Raw genomic sequence first — 16670 nt, 5'->3', positions numbered from 1 at the left:
TATTTTGTTATAAAATGGAATAATATTATTTCTTTTCCAAATGGTAATAAATTAGTAATTAAAATTAACTGTAACTTATATATATATTAAACATTTTTTTAGAATTTATATATTATATCATTTTATTTAAATATTTAAATTAATTTTATATTTGTAATCTAAATTTAAAAATATATCTATTTAAAAATTATAATATTTTTAAAATATTATAAATATAAATATTAAGTGACAATTGTAATTTTAAATTTTATATCTAAAATAATTTAAAGATTTGTATCTTCTTTTGTTTAAAAAATTATATTTGAAATAATTTAAAAAACATTTTTCTTTGTTTAAAATTTTGTATTTGAAATAATTTAGAAGACATTTTTCTTTGTTTAAAAATTTGTATTTGAAATAATTTAAAAAGCTATATTTTCCTTTGTTTAAAAAATAGCATTTCAAATATTAAAATTTAAAAATTAAAAATTAAAAATTTCATTTTATATTTACTTTTTAAATATTTTAAAAATTTATAAGTTTAAAATAAGCTTTGTCTATTGAAATTAAAAATGTAAAAAAATAAAATTAATTTTGAATATTTAAATAGAATGACTTAATTATAAATTGTAAAAAAAAATAATTGTAATTAGATTTAATTAATAATTTTCTCACATTCTAGATATGAACAACATTAATTTATTTTAAAAAATCAATTAAGTTAAAATTTTAAATATATAAACTCAATTGAATATAAAATATTATTAATATATAATAATGTCATTATATATGAAAAATAAATTAAAAATACTACGAATTCATTCGTGACATATATAAGAAATTATCTAATTGAATTGTTTTAAAAAAAATGAGACTTGATTGAAAAAAAAAATGAATGAAAATGAATGATTAAAACGAAAATTAAAACCAAAATGAGTATTACCTATATGTGAGTAGTGATTAGAAATTCAAGTGTGAAATTAAAGTTTACATTGAATGAATATAAATGAGAAAATTAAACAACAAAAAAAAAAAAAGCTGATAAACTTACCTTCGTAGGAGATAATATTGTATTATCTTACATAGATTTACTCATAGCTTGCATTTGCCTTTTTGTCTATATTTCTCATTTCTTTGTATAACGTCTCTCCTTTTGTTGTCTTATTGCAAGAAAGGATGGAGTTTTGCTTGAAAAACATTTTAAAATGATGTTAAATGAAATCTTGAATGTGTATTCAATGAAATAATATTATAATCTTTTAATATGTATTTGAGAGTAGAACTGAATTAAGTAGCTAACTGATTTGTGTGATATCAACTAATAATATTAGTAGAGCAAGAGGTTCATATCTGCGTAGAAAAATCATATAAAAATAGTTTGAATATGAACATTTGCATTGAAAAATAACCCCGCCGCGCCTACACTGGTTATTGTCAAACCAACAACAGTGGATCCGACAAACTCCAATGTAGAGACACAAAAAAGTTTGTCTTAAAATTGAATTTAGATATGATTTTGTCTCTTGTGATGTTTTCCCTTGGGGAAAAAAAATAACCATTTTGGCTGTAAACCATTTTGTCCTAATTTTCCCTATAAACCAAAGTTTCATTTCCTCATATTCCAACCTGCAAAAGGATTAGCTTTTACTTTCCCTCTTCTTTTTACGTGAGAAAATCTTAGCTGGGTCAGTTTCAAATTTTCAAATTCGAAACTTGAGGAGCCGTGTTTCAGTCTGCTCTGTAATGCTTCTGAAAAGGGTAGATAACCAACCTTGTTTCCACTCCTTTTTGAGCTTACCTATGTGATTTGCATCTAAAATGTATGGTTAGCTATGCTCAAGCTAACAATGTGATTAAATTTGAGTTATGCTTTTTTTCTTTCTTCAGTTTGTTACATTCTTTTATAATATTGAGCCTTTAGTATTTTCTTCCTGTATACTCTTAAACATTGTGGAATTTAATGGGTTGTTTGTGTTTCTGGAAGTCTTTTGGTGAACTTGCTACCCTTCTTTGGATTCTGCTAATGTAGCCCCCTAAGGGTTGGTTGGTTTTTAGCAGATTTGATTCTGCATCATCGTAGCTATTCTTGATTGGTGGTCCTCTTAGGTTTGTTTCTTTACCTTTTCATCCTTTTTCCTATTCAAAATTATTCATTATTTTTGTTTCCTTTATCCCGTGAAGCTTGTTTGGATGAACTTTTCAGTAAACATTTCTAGAAAAAGCAAAATAAGAAGGAAAAGTGAAATAAGTTTCTCTGTAAGTTAAAATTAACCTTATCCAAGTTAATTTATAATAGCTCTTTCATATTAGCTTCTCCAAAATCAGAGTTTTAACTTATGCACAAGATAGTTTTGAGCAATCGAAACTTATTTCTTTTTGTTCTTTTTATTTTCCTCTTCTGCAAGTGGTTATAGAGATCTACTTAAACAGGCCCAGTAGTCATAAATGCATGAAGAGTAGTGTAGTTGGCATTCTCAAATTGATATTTTAAATTTATGATGTGTGGTTGGTGTCTTGTGGGTGAGAGAGGCCACATGATGTATCGTGACAATGTGCATTCTAATTTGTGTTTGTTTCTCCCAATAAAGCATTCTTTATTTGCTTGCCCTACTCAGTTCTGCTGTTTATGGAAAATGGATTTTTGTGTTTTGTGATTTGCATCTCAAGCATCCATTCAGTAGTTGATGCGATGATGGTTTGCTAGTGTGAACTTGGTGACACATTATACCCTTTGCAACCCTTCTTGCTTGCTGTAAGATATGATGTTTATCACTTGTTTATTCACCATTCCATTCACTTTCAACTGTGAATTTCTAAATGGTAATCTAAGCTACTTGCTAATTTTGAGTTTCTAATGCTGTTTGCATGTTTTGTTGACTCTGATGGAAACATTTATATTTGAATTGTGAACTGGTAAATGAAAGACTAGGAGTTGTTGATCTGAATGCACCATTTACATGTATAACAGATTATCTGGCTATATCCATCAGAGCTTTGAACATTTGGGAGTTTGATTGTAGCTAAAAGAAGCATGGAAGGCACTAAGGGTGACGAAGGATCCATTACAGTAGGAACCACTGGAACAATCAGCTTATTGATGACAAAGGAATTGGATCAGATGTCTGGTGTTCCACAGCAGGATCTATCTTCAACAAGTAAACCTCGAATTTCGGTTTCAAGTGGTAGTGCTACGCCGAAACGACCACAACCAAGAAAATCATTTGAAGCTAGCAGTAGTAGTAGTACTAGTAGTAATGTTACAAACCATATAAGCTCAGGGATTGGCCCCAAAACAAAACATAATGGCAAACATACCCATCAAATACCCATGCTTGGTTCCCACACCCTTCCATTGGAGGCAAGTCCAGTTATGAAGAAAAAGGATAAGAAGAAAAAATCAAAATTTGTGGAAGTTGTGGACATCAAGTGTGGTTATGCAGATAAAGCTTGGGCCACACCTATCACAAATTCTCTCAAGAAGTTGGGTTTCTCAAAGCTCTCTGAGAGCATTACCTAAAGCTGGAATTGTATGTCAGACTTCAGGTTCTTGTAGCTGAAAGCAGAAATTACATTTGGCTTACTGTTGTCTATTATATCGACCATAGAACACATGCTTGGCAAGAGCTTGCTACTTCCTCGCTTTTTCTTTCTTGTTTCTACTCTGGATACAGTTGAGGGTCTGGAATCAGTGCTAACTGAGGAATCCATGTTGATGGTTTGAGATTTGTTGTTCTGTGACCAGCCATTGGAATTTAGTTCAAGCCGGCTAAAGTACTCAATTTCTTGCATTAGAAGGGACCCAACTGTGCCTCTGGTGCCTATTTCTACAGGTGGAAATTCAGCCATTTCTTTTTGTGTTGCTTGTGGCAAGGATGGTGGGTGTCTGTATGCTTTATATTGTTGGTGTCAAGGAGAAAGAAAAAGTGGGATTGAAGTGGATTGATTTTGTTGTATGTTTGATGAACTTTTCCACAAGCTGAGGCATTTTCTTTAGTTTCACAGAAGCTCTCCACTCCACCATGTACTATTTATACGAAGTGCATGGCATGTATTATGTTTATGGTTGTAGAGTTAGTTGGTGACATGACATTGTCATTCCATTCATGTGCATGCAGTAAAAAGTATTATCCTTGTAATTTCATGTTTAATCATGTCTAGCTACATCCCAATAATAAGTTCATTATTTGAGACTATGGTCAGTGTAATTTGGAGCAGATGAATTCATGTGAAAGAAGAAATTGGACCATCACTTTGTTTGACTTCTGAGCAAGCCAATGTAACATTTTGGTGTCTTTCCATTTGAGTACTTTTCAGGTAGTGATTTTGTTTTGGTTGGTTTCATCCATCATATAATCTGGTTTTCTATTGAGATGTGAAGGGGAGTGGGAGAGACATTTAACATTGTATGCTCAAAGACAATGCTTTAGTTATCCTCAGACTAGGATTTACAGTTTCCTATTTTCACTGTTTATAATTAAAATATTTGGTAAGATGGAGAGAGGGTAGAAGAATTGTTAGTAGGAAAACCGTGTTGAGGGTTTCATATATTTTTCTTACACTAAAATTTACTCATTGCAAGTTGCAACTGTACTATATCACCATGCTTCACATATCTGGTTTTGATACATTTTAGTTGTTGTCTACATTGGGAAACCCATTTGTTTGGTTTTTTATATTTTCTATATGATTTTATTGTCACCCCCACTTTACACTACCCAAAAAAATACTCTGCAAGTTTGAGGAACTAACGCAATGTGTCACTTTTTGTGGACCCTTTGCTGCATTTGTTTGTAGTGGAGTCATTCACGGGTGCTCCATTAATTTGTATGTGGACTTCTTGGACATATATTCCTTTCACAAGATAGAAAGCAAAGGTTCTTATCAAAGCTGTGTAACACTTTCATTCACTAAAGGGACCGATTTCTTACCATTTATTCTGTGTATTGTAAGAGTACCACTGCTCATAAGCTTCTACTTCGAAGGAGAAATTATGTCATTGTCATGCAAAGAAATAGACAGATCAACTTGGTACAAGTTAGTGATCCTAGTTTCCCAAGATAACCAATTTTGTGAGTGATTAGATTAGTTTTTTAACCATGGTAAGGTAATGTAAAGCAGCTATAAGGACAATTCCCCTGTTATTTTCAATCATTTGTCATTGTTTTCTTGAAGTGTGATAAACTTTTCTGGCTCTGTTTTATATGTGAGTGTGACAGATATTTTCATTGGTAGAAGACACTTCACATGTGATTACGTTTTTATGGCATTAGCATCATTTAAAACTCACTGTTCACTGTCCACTGTCCACTTCACATTCACTTCAAGTTTTCTTTTGATAAAACTTACTTCCAAATAGTTAAGGCTAGTGATTTTCAGCTCCTAGGGTTCATTTGAAAAGCCCATGGTTGTTTATTCTTACATTTAATTTATAATACTTAACAATCTTAGTTTTCTAAAACTCAAGGATGAGTAATTGAATGAACATTTTTATCATTTTATTCTAAGAGTTAAAACACATTCATCTGAATTTTTCATACTTCAAAACATGGTACTGTTTTTATGTTTGCTCTTGTTAAGTGGGTCTTTTCTACTTTAGGGAAAAACTTTGACGTAACGAAACCATGCACTGCTAAGGTGAAGCTAAATACGGAAGAAATATTCTTGTAATAGAGTTTGCATACTTTAAATGTAGAGTGGATAGTGTAATCTTAAAGAAATGAGCTGTTATAATAAGAAGCAGTAATCTTGGGAAATCTTGGACTGCGACAAGTGTCTGATAATATTTTGTATTGTTTTTTAAGAATTTAAGACACGGTTTCTCAAAATGATTTTTTAATTCTACCAAACATAAATTTTAAGATTTGAGTATGTCATACAAATTAATATTTTGAGTGCATACCACCAAAGATCCAAATAGAGAAATTCATTGACATAAAAGTTAAGGGCAACAGTAAAATAAATCAGGAGAGATGTGGAATGATGCAGATTCAATAACTCAGGAACAATAATGTTGATTTACTTTATGTAGAATTTGTGATGAGAGGGTTGTGTTTTAGTGAAAGTAACATGCAAATCCATAAGTTTTGCATCAAAATATAGATTTAGAGAAAAATGCAGAAGAAAAACCTTGTATATATTTTTTGTAAAGGTTAAAGCATCCAAGTGTCCTACTATTAATATAACTTGTTGAGAAAAAAACAGTAGAGTAAATTAACTGATAAAACATCGTACTACTTGTTAGGTTGTTTCTTTATAACATTTAGTTAGATAAGAACATTTTCATAAGTTTTTATTTTTTTGTGTTGTCTGGATGTGGAAGAAGTATGCAGAAGTGAGTGCATGCTTGATCGAACCTTTCCCCTGTAGAGAATGGTTACAGTGGGTTGAAGAGCTGCAATAATTTCATACAATATCAGTGTAAGCAAATGTATGAGACAATATAGAGAACCTCAAAAATCAATACAACACAGAAAAACATCAAAAATTAAACTAGAAAGAATAGGCAGGTCCCTACTACCATAGAAAATCAATTAAAGGGACCGCGCGGACGCAGGTCCCTACTACCACAAATTATGACGTAGGCTCTGTCACATGGACAGACCTTAGAGAAACACCCTTTCTAAGTGCAATGAAAGTTGCTTCTCTAGGCCATGAATCTTAATGATCATCCATAGACCCCGTCCAGGTAAGTATGTTGTTTAGTGTGACAAATCTCAATTTTGTAGTCTATTTTCAATGCCATTGTAAGTAATGTTTTCAATGTGGGATTTAGTAGACTATATGAACATGGAAAGGTTTCAGATCCCTTGAGTGCTTGGTTTAACTTAAGAAAAAGGATTCGGGTAAACTGTGTTAAAAGTAGGAAGGATTTGCCTTCAAGAACCAGTGTTTCATTAATATACTGCAAGTAGAATTAACATTGCAGCTTTAATTTCGCACCAGTTATGGAAGAATGTCCAAAACAGCAGGACAATCCTGTACTATTTGAGTTCTCTTATAATAAGACCTTGAACTAGACCTGCTCCATTCTGAATTGGTTGCTGCAAACTGTCATAAAAAAAATATTCTAAGCCAGATTAAGGAGTATAGATGTTGATTGAAGTTTATGAAAAATAGTTGTGCTCATGTATCAGTTATGAACTTATCACCACTCTTCTTTTAATATCAATTACATAAGCTGAGGATAGGAGGTAGGTAAACATACAACCAAATGTAGGTATAGATATCGTCATATAAGGCATGTTTCTTTGTATTTTTCAGCTTACCTTTATTCTTGCCTGGAAAACATAGCTTGACACAATAGAATTTAGAACATGTACATAAAATTCTGTAAATAGTAGTACGACATAGATACATGCTTTCACCTTTCTTCACTCAGAATGCTCTCTATTCAAATTCATGATAATTTAGAGCATATTTTATTCTCTGCACTGCACAACAGGTAACAGATCCAGCAAATGAGTTGATTCAGTTAATATTTAAATTTTGTAAGTACTTGAGCCGTATGATCTGCAATGAGCAAGACACATGAGCATATCCTTGAAGATCCATACTTTGGAGTTTTCCTCCTGTAATATATAGCTCACACAAACTTGTGGTTATCTTGTCAGGTTTCAACCATTCTGGAATATGTTGTCCAGGAAAGCCTTCAAGATGTAACTTTTTCAACTTTTGAGGCAGCTTAACCTCAATCTTAGAGTACCTTGTGTGAAACACACCCCATGATATTTTTAGTTTCTCAAGCTCTGACAAATGTCCCAATTCAGGCCCTATATCTCCGAGAATAGCCCCACTTTCTATATGTATGCTGAGTTGCTTTAGTTTTGACAAATTTGCAAGATCTCGTATTTTGCAAGGAGTCTTGTCAGAACTACCAATCACAAATCCCTTTAGTACTTCAAGCTTTTTCAGCCTGTCAATCCCCTTTGGCATTCTATCCAACAAGTAGCATTGAGACATATTCAAATGTTTGAGGTTTATCAATAAAGCAATATCACCTGGTAATGTTTCTAGATTGTGACAGGCCTTGAGGTCGAGAGTCTCTAGGCTCTTAAGTTGAAAAATGGAGTCTGGCAGCTGAGATATTCTTGATATTCCACGAAGGCTAAGATATTTCAATTTCTCTTGATCCCTTAACTCCTTTAAGAATTCTTCGCTGTTCACTTCAATATGATGTTTTGGCGAAGCGTGCAGCCAACGACCAAGTTGAAGCACCTGCAACTTCTTCATTTTGGCCATCCTTTGGGATCCAAATATAAGATAACTTGCACCAGTATTAAAAATACCTCTGAAATGGTTAGATTTAGAACCAAACGCATCACTAAGTTCAACTTTTAGTTTGTTAAGTGCTAAACATGCAGGAGAATCACTATGATGAGACGAGGTAACTATTTCTGAGTAAGTTTGAAAAGGCTTTTTTTCATCATTTGCTTTCTTCCTTGATTCATGAATACCATAAACCAAAGGATTAACTTTAAATAATTTATTCACACAGTCATACTTATCTGGTACAATTAATTTATGATCCATAAGCTTTCCAAACACATACTCACCATTTTCCTTTGCTGCTTCCATTTCAACTAAACCCACTCCAACCCACCAAAGGATTATATTCCTTCTCTTCATGACAGAATTCTCTGGGAAGTGTAAGAGAGACTTCAAGCATTTCATTTCAGTATCACCAAGGCTCTCATAGTTTTTCTCAATCACTCCCAACTCCTCAGATTGTTGGGTTGAAGGGGGTGATGCAGTAGCTTCTTTATTTGCTTTTTCAGGTTGTGGGATTTGATCAGCTGGCAGCAACTTTTTAGTTGATTCCTTTATTTCCTTGCAAATCGTTTCCTCGTCTTCCATCAACTTAGGTATGTCGTTGTTGCGAAGATAGCCATCCACCTTTGTTAACTTGTCAAGTAGATCTTGTTCATTTTTCTTCACCTTGGAAAACAAATCCTTTATGTTGGTCAACTCATTTTTCAAATCCTTCAATTTTGCTTGTTTGTCTACAGTCACCAAAAGTTTCAACAATGTAGGCACTGCTTTCATGGGATTTGTCCGAATAGACATTTCTTTTTCTGCGATAAGACTGAAGAACAGACTAGTGAATTTATAGAAAAATCGACGAAAGAAACTATATTTTTTCCTATAAGATGGAGGTACAGAGTGGTGTGGTGATTTGAGACTATGAAAGATCAATTAACGAAGCAATAAAGTTTTGCAACAAGATTGAGGTATCAAGTCTATGATCACACAAAAAACTGATAAAAGAAACAATACTTAATCAATATTGAGATTGGAGATAATGGCGCGTAAGATTGGAGAGAAATATTTTACCAAGCTTACCTTTGTCATCAAGTTATTCCATTAGACAATAAGAAGCAAAGAAAAGAATTCCCAAAGCTGCCACAGTAGTCTAAACATGATCCATTTCTTGATTCTGAACTTACCCTAAACACAAGTAGCCCTTTAGAGTAAATGAAGTATTCCTTGAAATTTACAGGATACTACTCAAATAATTCAGTAATAACATGAGAGAATTTTAAAAATTTCAAACATAGAATAATAAGGGGCCGCGCGAACGCAGGCCCCCACTCCAACAAATTATGACATAGGCTCTGTCACTGGGACAGACCTTAGAAAAGCACCCATTCAAAGTGCAATGAACGTCACTTTTCTAGGCCATGGATCTTCTTGATCGTCCATTGACCCTGTCCAGGTAAGTATGTTGTTCAGAGTGATACATGTCATATTTGTAGTCTATTATTCCATTTACTATATCTAGCGTTGTCGATGTGGGATTGAAACAGAGCACTTTAAATGTTAGAATAAATGTCCAGAGTTAAGTGGTGTTTCTGTTCGTTGGATCTATGTGTCTATTTAATATCACTCCAAACTGCATAAGAAAATGAAGTGACGTTTAACACTGATGCTGCTCCGTTCTAAAAAATTTGATAGTTGCAAACTAGTATCACAAAAATGTAATAAAATCCTCATCTCAATTTCGTTATATCTATTCTAAAGATTTTTTGTTTGATTATTACAGTAGTTTCACTTTTTATTCTTCTATAACAATAACCCCTAAGTCTTTAAGATCTTTAGAGAATTCAGGACTGAGAATCCACAGTAAAGAAGGGGTAGACAAACAGGTGGTGAAGATAGGGAGCTAGTCAAGGAATTAAATTTGAGAACAAGTAAAAGCAAAACATAATTTCCTAATCTTAGCAATTTGGTAAGAAAATTATTGTCACAAATGAAAATATAGCATATTTTAGCAAACCAAAAACTTTCTTGAAGCATAAAAACTGCATGTGCTGCAACTCTCATTCATGCCTAAAATGCTATAATTAGATTAAAATTCAGTGTATAATGGCAAGCATATGTGACTATCTCATTACATTGTTACTACTAAGTAAAGATTGGTCTCTGATCTCTCCTATACTTCAGACAAATTTAAGTACTTCTCCATTTTGCATTAACTAAATAGAAATGTAAAAGGGTAGAGATTGATGAAGCTTCAATAAGAAGTGAGAAGATATTTTTCAAATCACTTGGCTGGGCTTTTGACAGTAAAACATCATAGGATTGATAGAAGGCATTGTCGTTCTGGTTCAAAAGACTTGTAGCTTGACCAGATCTGCCAGTACATGTCAAGTATCAATATAGACTCAATACAGGAGAAAATGCAATACACTAATATAATTACTTTTTGCTTATAATGAGTGCTGTTTAGTTTGACAATTAGTGTTTCAATATGAAATGAAAAATTGAATAACAGGTTATTTTTTAGTGACTGTTTTTCATGAGTAAGGGTGCTGCAATTTTGTCTTTATCAGCAAGATTGATAGAGCTTTTTTATTCCTCTGGAATTATAGGGTGAATCTAGCCCATAGTTTGCAACTTCGGTACATTATTCTAATCATGCACCCTAATTCATTATGAATAATTTTATTTTAAAGTAAATTAAAAACATCAAATATCAGAGTGGCGCAGCGGAAGCGTGGTGGGCCCATAACCCACAGGTCCCTGGATCGAAACCAGGCTCTGATATTTAAAAGTTGTTTTTTTTTTAATTTTCATCTGTTCTTCCTCTTTCTCAATTATTCTTTTTGTTACTAATAAAATAAATAAAGTTGTAGGGTGAAGAAAGAAAAGTAGGGGTGTGAGAAGAAAATCTGCAGAGTTAGTGGATAGCATCTATGAGACACGTGTGTGGATAGCACCACACAACACAAAAGAAGTGAAATTTCACAACAGAAGCTTGCTGTTTCAAAACTCAACAGCAATGGCTTCTATCTCATGCATCACGCACCACCCCGTCACTTCCAAGCTAAAAAATTTCTCTCCCTCACCTCACGCTTCTACCTCAAACTTGGCCTCAAGGTTTCTGGGCATAAAAAAAAGTGTTGGGTGGCTCAGTCTCACCTCTAGAATTGGCCCCTCCAACGGCTCCAGAGCCACGTGCTGGTTCAGGTTCGGGAAGAACGGTGTTGATGCAGAAGGTGCTGGCATTTATGGCAGCCAGAGCCGTGATGACTTCGACAGAGATGATGTGGAGCAGGTTTGTGATTGAAGCTGTTAGAGAGTTGTTAGTTATTACAATTGTGTCATGCTTGGGCATGTGGTAATGCTGTTCAAGTTCATTGTTATTTTTGTTAGGAAATTACATTAAGGTAGGGGTAAGATTATATGTGCATGTTAGCTGTTTGGAAAAATTTGAGCTTGTGGAGATTTGACATGAGAGATTATGCCTATGCATAGCTGGTCTGTGTTTTGGGGGTGGCTGTAAGAAGTGGGGACATTTTTCATTTACATTAGGATTTTCCAATCTCATGTGGCAAGAGGAATAAAAAAGTGAGTTTATGTTCTTAAAGGGGTTAGGGAGTCAGATTGAGGGAATCGATTTGGTAAATAAAGGCACATTCAGAGAATTAGAAAGTTTGTGAGGAAAGAGAAACTCTTCTTGGGAAGGAGAAACCCTTGGAGGAGTGTTGTTAATCTCATCCTTCGTAGTTTAATAAGATTGTTCATGTCCTGTTATTGCTTGCATGCTTTCATTTTTAGGATAAGATTGGAACTTTTTAACAGTTTTTTTAAATAAAAAAGTTATAGGTAAACGAAAGGGGAAGTAGGCAGGAACATAATTGAATAAAAGAGGCAGTAATGAAGATAGAACCAAATTTGTCTGCTCTTTGTCCTATTTAAGTTACCATTAACTCTTTTTTATCTTGTTAAAAAGATATGCCCTTATTATTTTTCTCTACTAGGAGTTTACAGCTATTAAGGAATATGAATGTGTTTGTTGATTGGAAATTTTAAATTTCTGCAACGGTTAACTATTATGTTTATACATAACTAGGATTTGTCTTGAGTCACTCTAGATTTTCTGTTAGGCTGGAAAGTTGATTTGGGTTGGAATTGCTATGATGAATATCTGTTTAAATCTGCTTGATCTTTTACCCAATTTTGTGCTGTGATTGACTCATCTTCCATATTGTTATTAAAATACCTCACGAACAAGTCTCCACTAAGACATGATTGTCATGGAATAATATAAATTGTAAATGGATTAGGTCTCTGCTCAAGGTAGTCACTTAATACATGGAGAATGGTAAGACACTTGTCAACTCATCTTGCCACATCTGCTAGAAAATAGATAGAAGTCCGTTCACATCCCATCCATTCTTTACCGTTATGCATATTTGTTATGGAATCTTGAATCAATCCACTTATAAGAACAATCTCTTACAATGTCATCAAATTTAAAATGGCATAAACTTAAAAAATATACTAGTACACCACCTGAACAGACTTTAGGCCAACATCCCTTCTAAGTACAATACAGGTTATAAGGTGGAGGGACAGAGTGGTGTGAGGAAAGAAGAATTAGGTATCAAGTCTATGGCTTCATGAAGAACTGATAAAAGAAACAGAATACTTTTGCAGGATTGAGATTGGAGATAGGGTAGAATGAGGTTTGAGACTTGGGTAGAAATATTTTTTACCTAGTTTACCTTTGTCATAAAGTTATTCCAATAGACAATAAGAGAAGCAAAAAATCCCCAAACATGATTCATTTCTTTTCCCAAGAACAACTTCCAATGGACTATGAGAAGAGAACTAATTGACAAGTTTGACCTCATTATTTATTCCCATGTGCCAGTGGTGTATTCTTTCTTTCAAATCCATTTCTTGATGGTGAACTAAAAGAATATAGATTTTTCAAGTTCTCAAGGAATGAACATCAAGTTTTTAGACTGAATGCTGTAGCAAAGGCCAGTCTATAAACTGGTTAGGGTATCAAAGACTCCATCTAGAAAAGCAAACCATCCCTATATTTTCAAAGGTTCCAACTTAATAGGATATTCTTTGATTTAATAAACATCCACATTGGTAGAAGTTTATTCCACTGATAATATACACTCACCTATTCAACTATTCTCTGAAACAAAGTCCAATAAAACAAACACAATAAATACTGAGTAAACCGAGCCAAGAAAGATTGAATATTCATCTGCAGCCACATGATAAAATACTTATATCACCACTACATCTACAGCAACAGAAAAGCTAATATCAGGAGACATAAACATGGCTATTATTAAATATTAGAAATAGGATTAAAAGGGGCCGCGCGAACGCAGGCCCCCACTTCAACAAATTATGACATAGGCTCTGTCACTAGGACAGACCTTAAAAAAGCACCCATTCAAAGTGCAATGAAAGTCACTTTTCTAGGCCATGGACCTTCTTGATCGCCCATTGACCCTGTCCAGGTAAGTATTTTGGTTTGAGTGACACATTTCATATTTGTAGTCTATTATTCCTGTTTCTATATCTAGCATTGTCGATGTGGGATTGAAACAGAGTTAACTGGTACTTCTGTTAGTTGGATATTTGTTTAGCTTTAATATCACTCCAACTAAGAAATTGAGCGTCCAATAAGAAAATGACGTGACGTTTAACACTGATGCTACTCCGTTCTGCAAAATTTTATAGTTGCAAACTACTATCACAAAAATGTAATATAATCATTATCTCAATTTCGTTATCTCTATTCAAAATATTTTTTGTTTGATTATTAGAGTAGTCTTACTTTTTATGAAGCAGAAACTATTGGAGGAAAGTTCTTATTCTCATACTTATTAGTTTAATAAGATTGTTCATGTCCTGTTATTGCTTACATGCTTCCATATTTAGGATAAGATTGGAACTTTTTAACAGTTTTTTATAATAAAAGAATTGTAAGTAAACGAAAGGGGAAAGTAGGCAAGAACATAATTGAATAAAAGAGGCACTAATGAAGATAGAACCAAATTTGTCTGTTCTTTGTCCTATTTAAGTTACCATTAAGTTATTTTTATCTTGTTAAAAAGATAGGCCCTTGTTATTTTTCTCTACTGGGAGTTTACAGCTACTAAGGAATGTGAACGATGTTTGTTGATTCGAAATTTTAAACTTCTGCAACTGTTAACTATTATGTTTATGCATTACTAGGATTTGTTCTTGGAGTCACTCTAACTGCAATTTAGTAAATGGAAACTTAAAAACTAGAGCATTAGTTACAGAACTTTAGTAAATGGTAACAATGTGATGAATTCATCATAGTGATATTCTTGAGAACTCAAAAACATTTGAGTCACAGATAAGTCAAGCAAACACTTTGTACGAAGTTTCTCTGCATTAGTTTATCTAAATTGTTTGTGTATTATTCAGTTCAAACTGTAACTCTATTGGGTATCTATTTTATTCTAACTTTCATTTACTTTTCATGTTCTTAGATTGAGTTTCCATAGTAATTTTGGAAATTAAGTTTTGGAAGAGAAAGTGCTTTTATTTCTAAAAGCATCAATGAACTTTACAATGAGATCATAACCTTTTGCTGCACATAATATAATTCACATTTGATAAAATTATACAGTACTTCAACTACATGGGGATGCTTGCAGTAGATGGAACCTATGATAAAATGGAAGCCCTTCTAAGCCTAAACATCCACCCTGTGGACATCCTTCTCCTATTAGCTGCATCAGAAGGTGACAAGCCAAAAATTGAAGAACTCCTGAGAGCTGGAGCAAAATATGATGTAAAAGATAGAGAGGGTAGGACCGCATTGGACCGAGCCAACGAAGAAATTAAAGAATTCATTCTTAATTTTTCAGTGCAAAGGGCATGATTTGTTTGTTTCCACCATGAGCATGCCTATTCAGCTACATAGTTGCTAACATTTTGATAACTTTTGAACTCTGTTAGTTTATATGCTTTGGATTAATCATGTGAATGGATTTGAATAGTCATAAAACCAAGAGTTCTTCATGTCTATGACAATGCATAATTTTAAAATTGGTTGAACATATTTCAATTATTACGTCAAACAACCTTAGGCAATTACAAATAAAAAATATAGCCATGCTTAACAATTAAAAACATGTTTTTATTCTAACAATATTCTATATTTTGATCTAATGGACTTGTTTTATAATGAGTGAAGATAAACTAAAATATCTTTTATTTCTGGCATAACAGATAAACTAAAGTTAAATATTGCTAAAGGACAAGTATTTTAGCAAGAGTCTTGATTAGGAGTTTAATTTTAATGCATGCTTTACTGAAAACTGTCAACTAGTTACCCTAGATATAATTATTACAAAAACTAAAATTTTAAACCAATTCATAATTAAATTATAATAGAAAGAGTCTTAATTCTTCTAAGGCATTATAATCAATCAATTCAGTCATTAGTTCCAAAGAGTTAATTCACATGCATGCAGTTAAAACTGTTGACCCCTTGAAGAAAGTTAGGTTTTGAGATAAGAAGCTTTAGGTTTGGAAATGAAAACTAAATTCTGCATGAATATGTATTGAAATATATCCAAACTTAGTTATAGTTCTGAGATTGAAAGCATCCAAGTTTGCAACTAAACTGAGGTATGCTTCATAACAATCACATAACCAGATCAGCCTTCAAAAATGCAAATTAAGTACCGAAACAAAGTTAGCTTCATTATTTGAGAAAAGATCATAGCAATCACACACAACCAGATCTGACTTCCATAATGCTTCATTATTTTAGAAAAGACACTGCTAAGCTAAATGAACAACATTCAGAAACCAACGTAATGATTGAATACAACAGAAAAAAATACTGTAAAACATAGAAAAATTACATCGAGTAACCAAGAACTGCATAATACACCTTTTACTAAAACAGAAGGAGCCGCGCGTACGCAGGCTCCACAACCACAAATTATGACATAGGTTCTGTCACTTGGACAGACCTTAGAATAACACTCCTTCCATGTGCAATGAAGGCTNCCATTCTAGGACATGGACCTTATTGATCATCCATTGACCCTGTCCAGGTAAGTATGTTNACAGTGGTGGTGCATCTTAAATTTGTAGTATAATCTTCCCATCAGTGTAACTAGTATTTTCGATATGGGATTTGACATATTACCTGATGGTTGGATTAAAGATCNNGAAGTGCTTACGTTCAATGCTTCATCACACCTAAATATAACAGCAAAGGACAGTTATTTACTTTTTAAGTTGANTAAATAAATCTAATTAGCTGAAATACTTTAAAAAGTTATCTCATGCCTAAATTAAAGAAACAGAAAATGCAATTATATATTTTTCTTGTCCATGCACACTTGCATTAGAAAATATTATTTATAAACCTCTTTATTTATTTTTAC

The 16670-nt window shown here is 33.1% G+C and overlaps 2 protein-coding genes, 2 long non-coding RNA genes and 1 other non-coding gene across 5 annotated transcripts; 3 read left to right on the top strand and 2 right to left on the bottom strand.

Moving 5' to 3' along the window:
* Positions 1 to 1324: 1324 nt before the first annotated feature.
* On the top strand, positions 1325 to 5129 carry LOC106774630. Its single transcript, XR_001376771.2, has 3 exons — positions 1325 to 1737; positions 1964 to 2085; positions 2948 to 5129. It is a non-coding gene; the product is annotated as an uncharacterized LOC106774630 (long non-coding RNA).
* Positions 5130 to 6269: 1140 nt separating this feature from the next.
* Positions 6270 to 6659, bottom strand: LOC111242665. Its single transcript, XR_002669946.1, has 2 exons — positions 6497 to 6659; positions 6270 to 6370 (listed from the first exon to the last, which is right to left on the bottom strand). It is a non-coding gene; the product is annotated as an uncharacterized LOC111242665 (long non-coding RNA).
* A 183-nt stretch (positions 6660 to 6842) lies between these two features.
* On the bottom strand, positions 6843 to 9695 carry LOC106775453 (disease resistance RPP13-like protein 4). Its single transcript, XM_014662577.2, has 2 exons — positions 9319 to 9695; positions 6843 to 9061 (listed from the first exon to the last, which is right to left on the bottom strand). Exon 2 carries the CDS (start codon positions 9040 to 9042, stop codon positions 7447 to 7449), a length of 1596 nt encoding a protein of 531 aa, XP_014518063.1. The 5' UTR covers positions 9043 to 9061; positions 9319 to 9695; the 3' UTR covers positions 6843 to 7446.
* Positions 9696 to 10950: 1255 nt separating this feature from the next.
* On the top strand, positions 10951 to 11022 carry TRNAM-CAU. The gene has a single exon. It is a non-coding gene; the product is annotated as a tRNA-Met (tRNA).
* Positions 11023 to 11206: 184 nt separating this feature from the next.
* Positions 11207 to 15315, top strand: LOC106776180 (protein LHCP TRANSLOCATION DEFECT). Its single transcript, XM_014663543.2, has 2 exons — positions 11207 to 11533; positions 14894 to 15315. The coding sequence occupies exons 1-2, from the start codon at positions 11258 to 11260 to the stop codon at positions 15146 to 15148; spliced, it is 531 nt and encodes a 176-aa protein (XP_014519029.1). The 5' UTR covers positions 11207 to 11257; the 3' UTR covers positions 15149 to 15315.
* Positions 15316 to 16670: the final 1355 nt, after the last annotated feature.

This window comes from Vigna radiata, chromosome 10, assembly GCF_000741045.1.
Source record: "Vigna radiata var. radiata cultivar VC1973A chromosome 10, Vradiata_ver6, whole genome shotgun sequence".
NCBI lineage: Eukaryota > Viridiplantae > Streptophyta > Magnoliopsida > Fabales > Fabaceae > Vigna > Vigna radiata.
The sequence above is the reverse complement of the archived record's forward strand: the minus strand, read 5'-3'. Positions and strand labels throughout refer to the sequence as shown.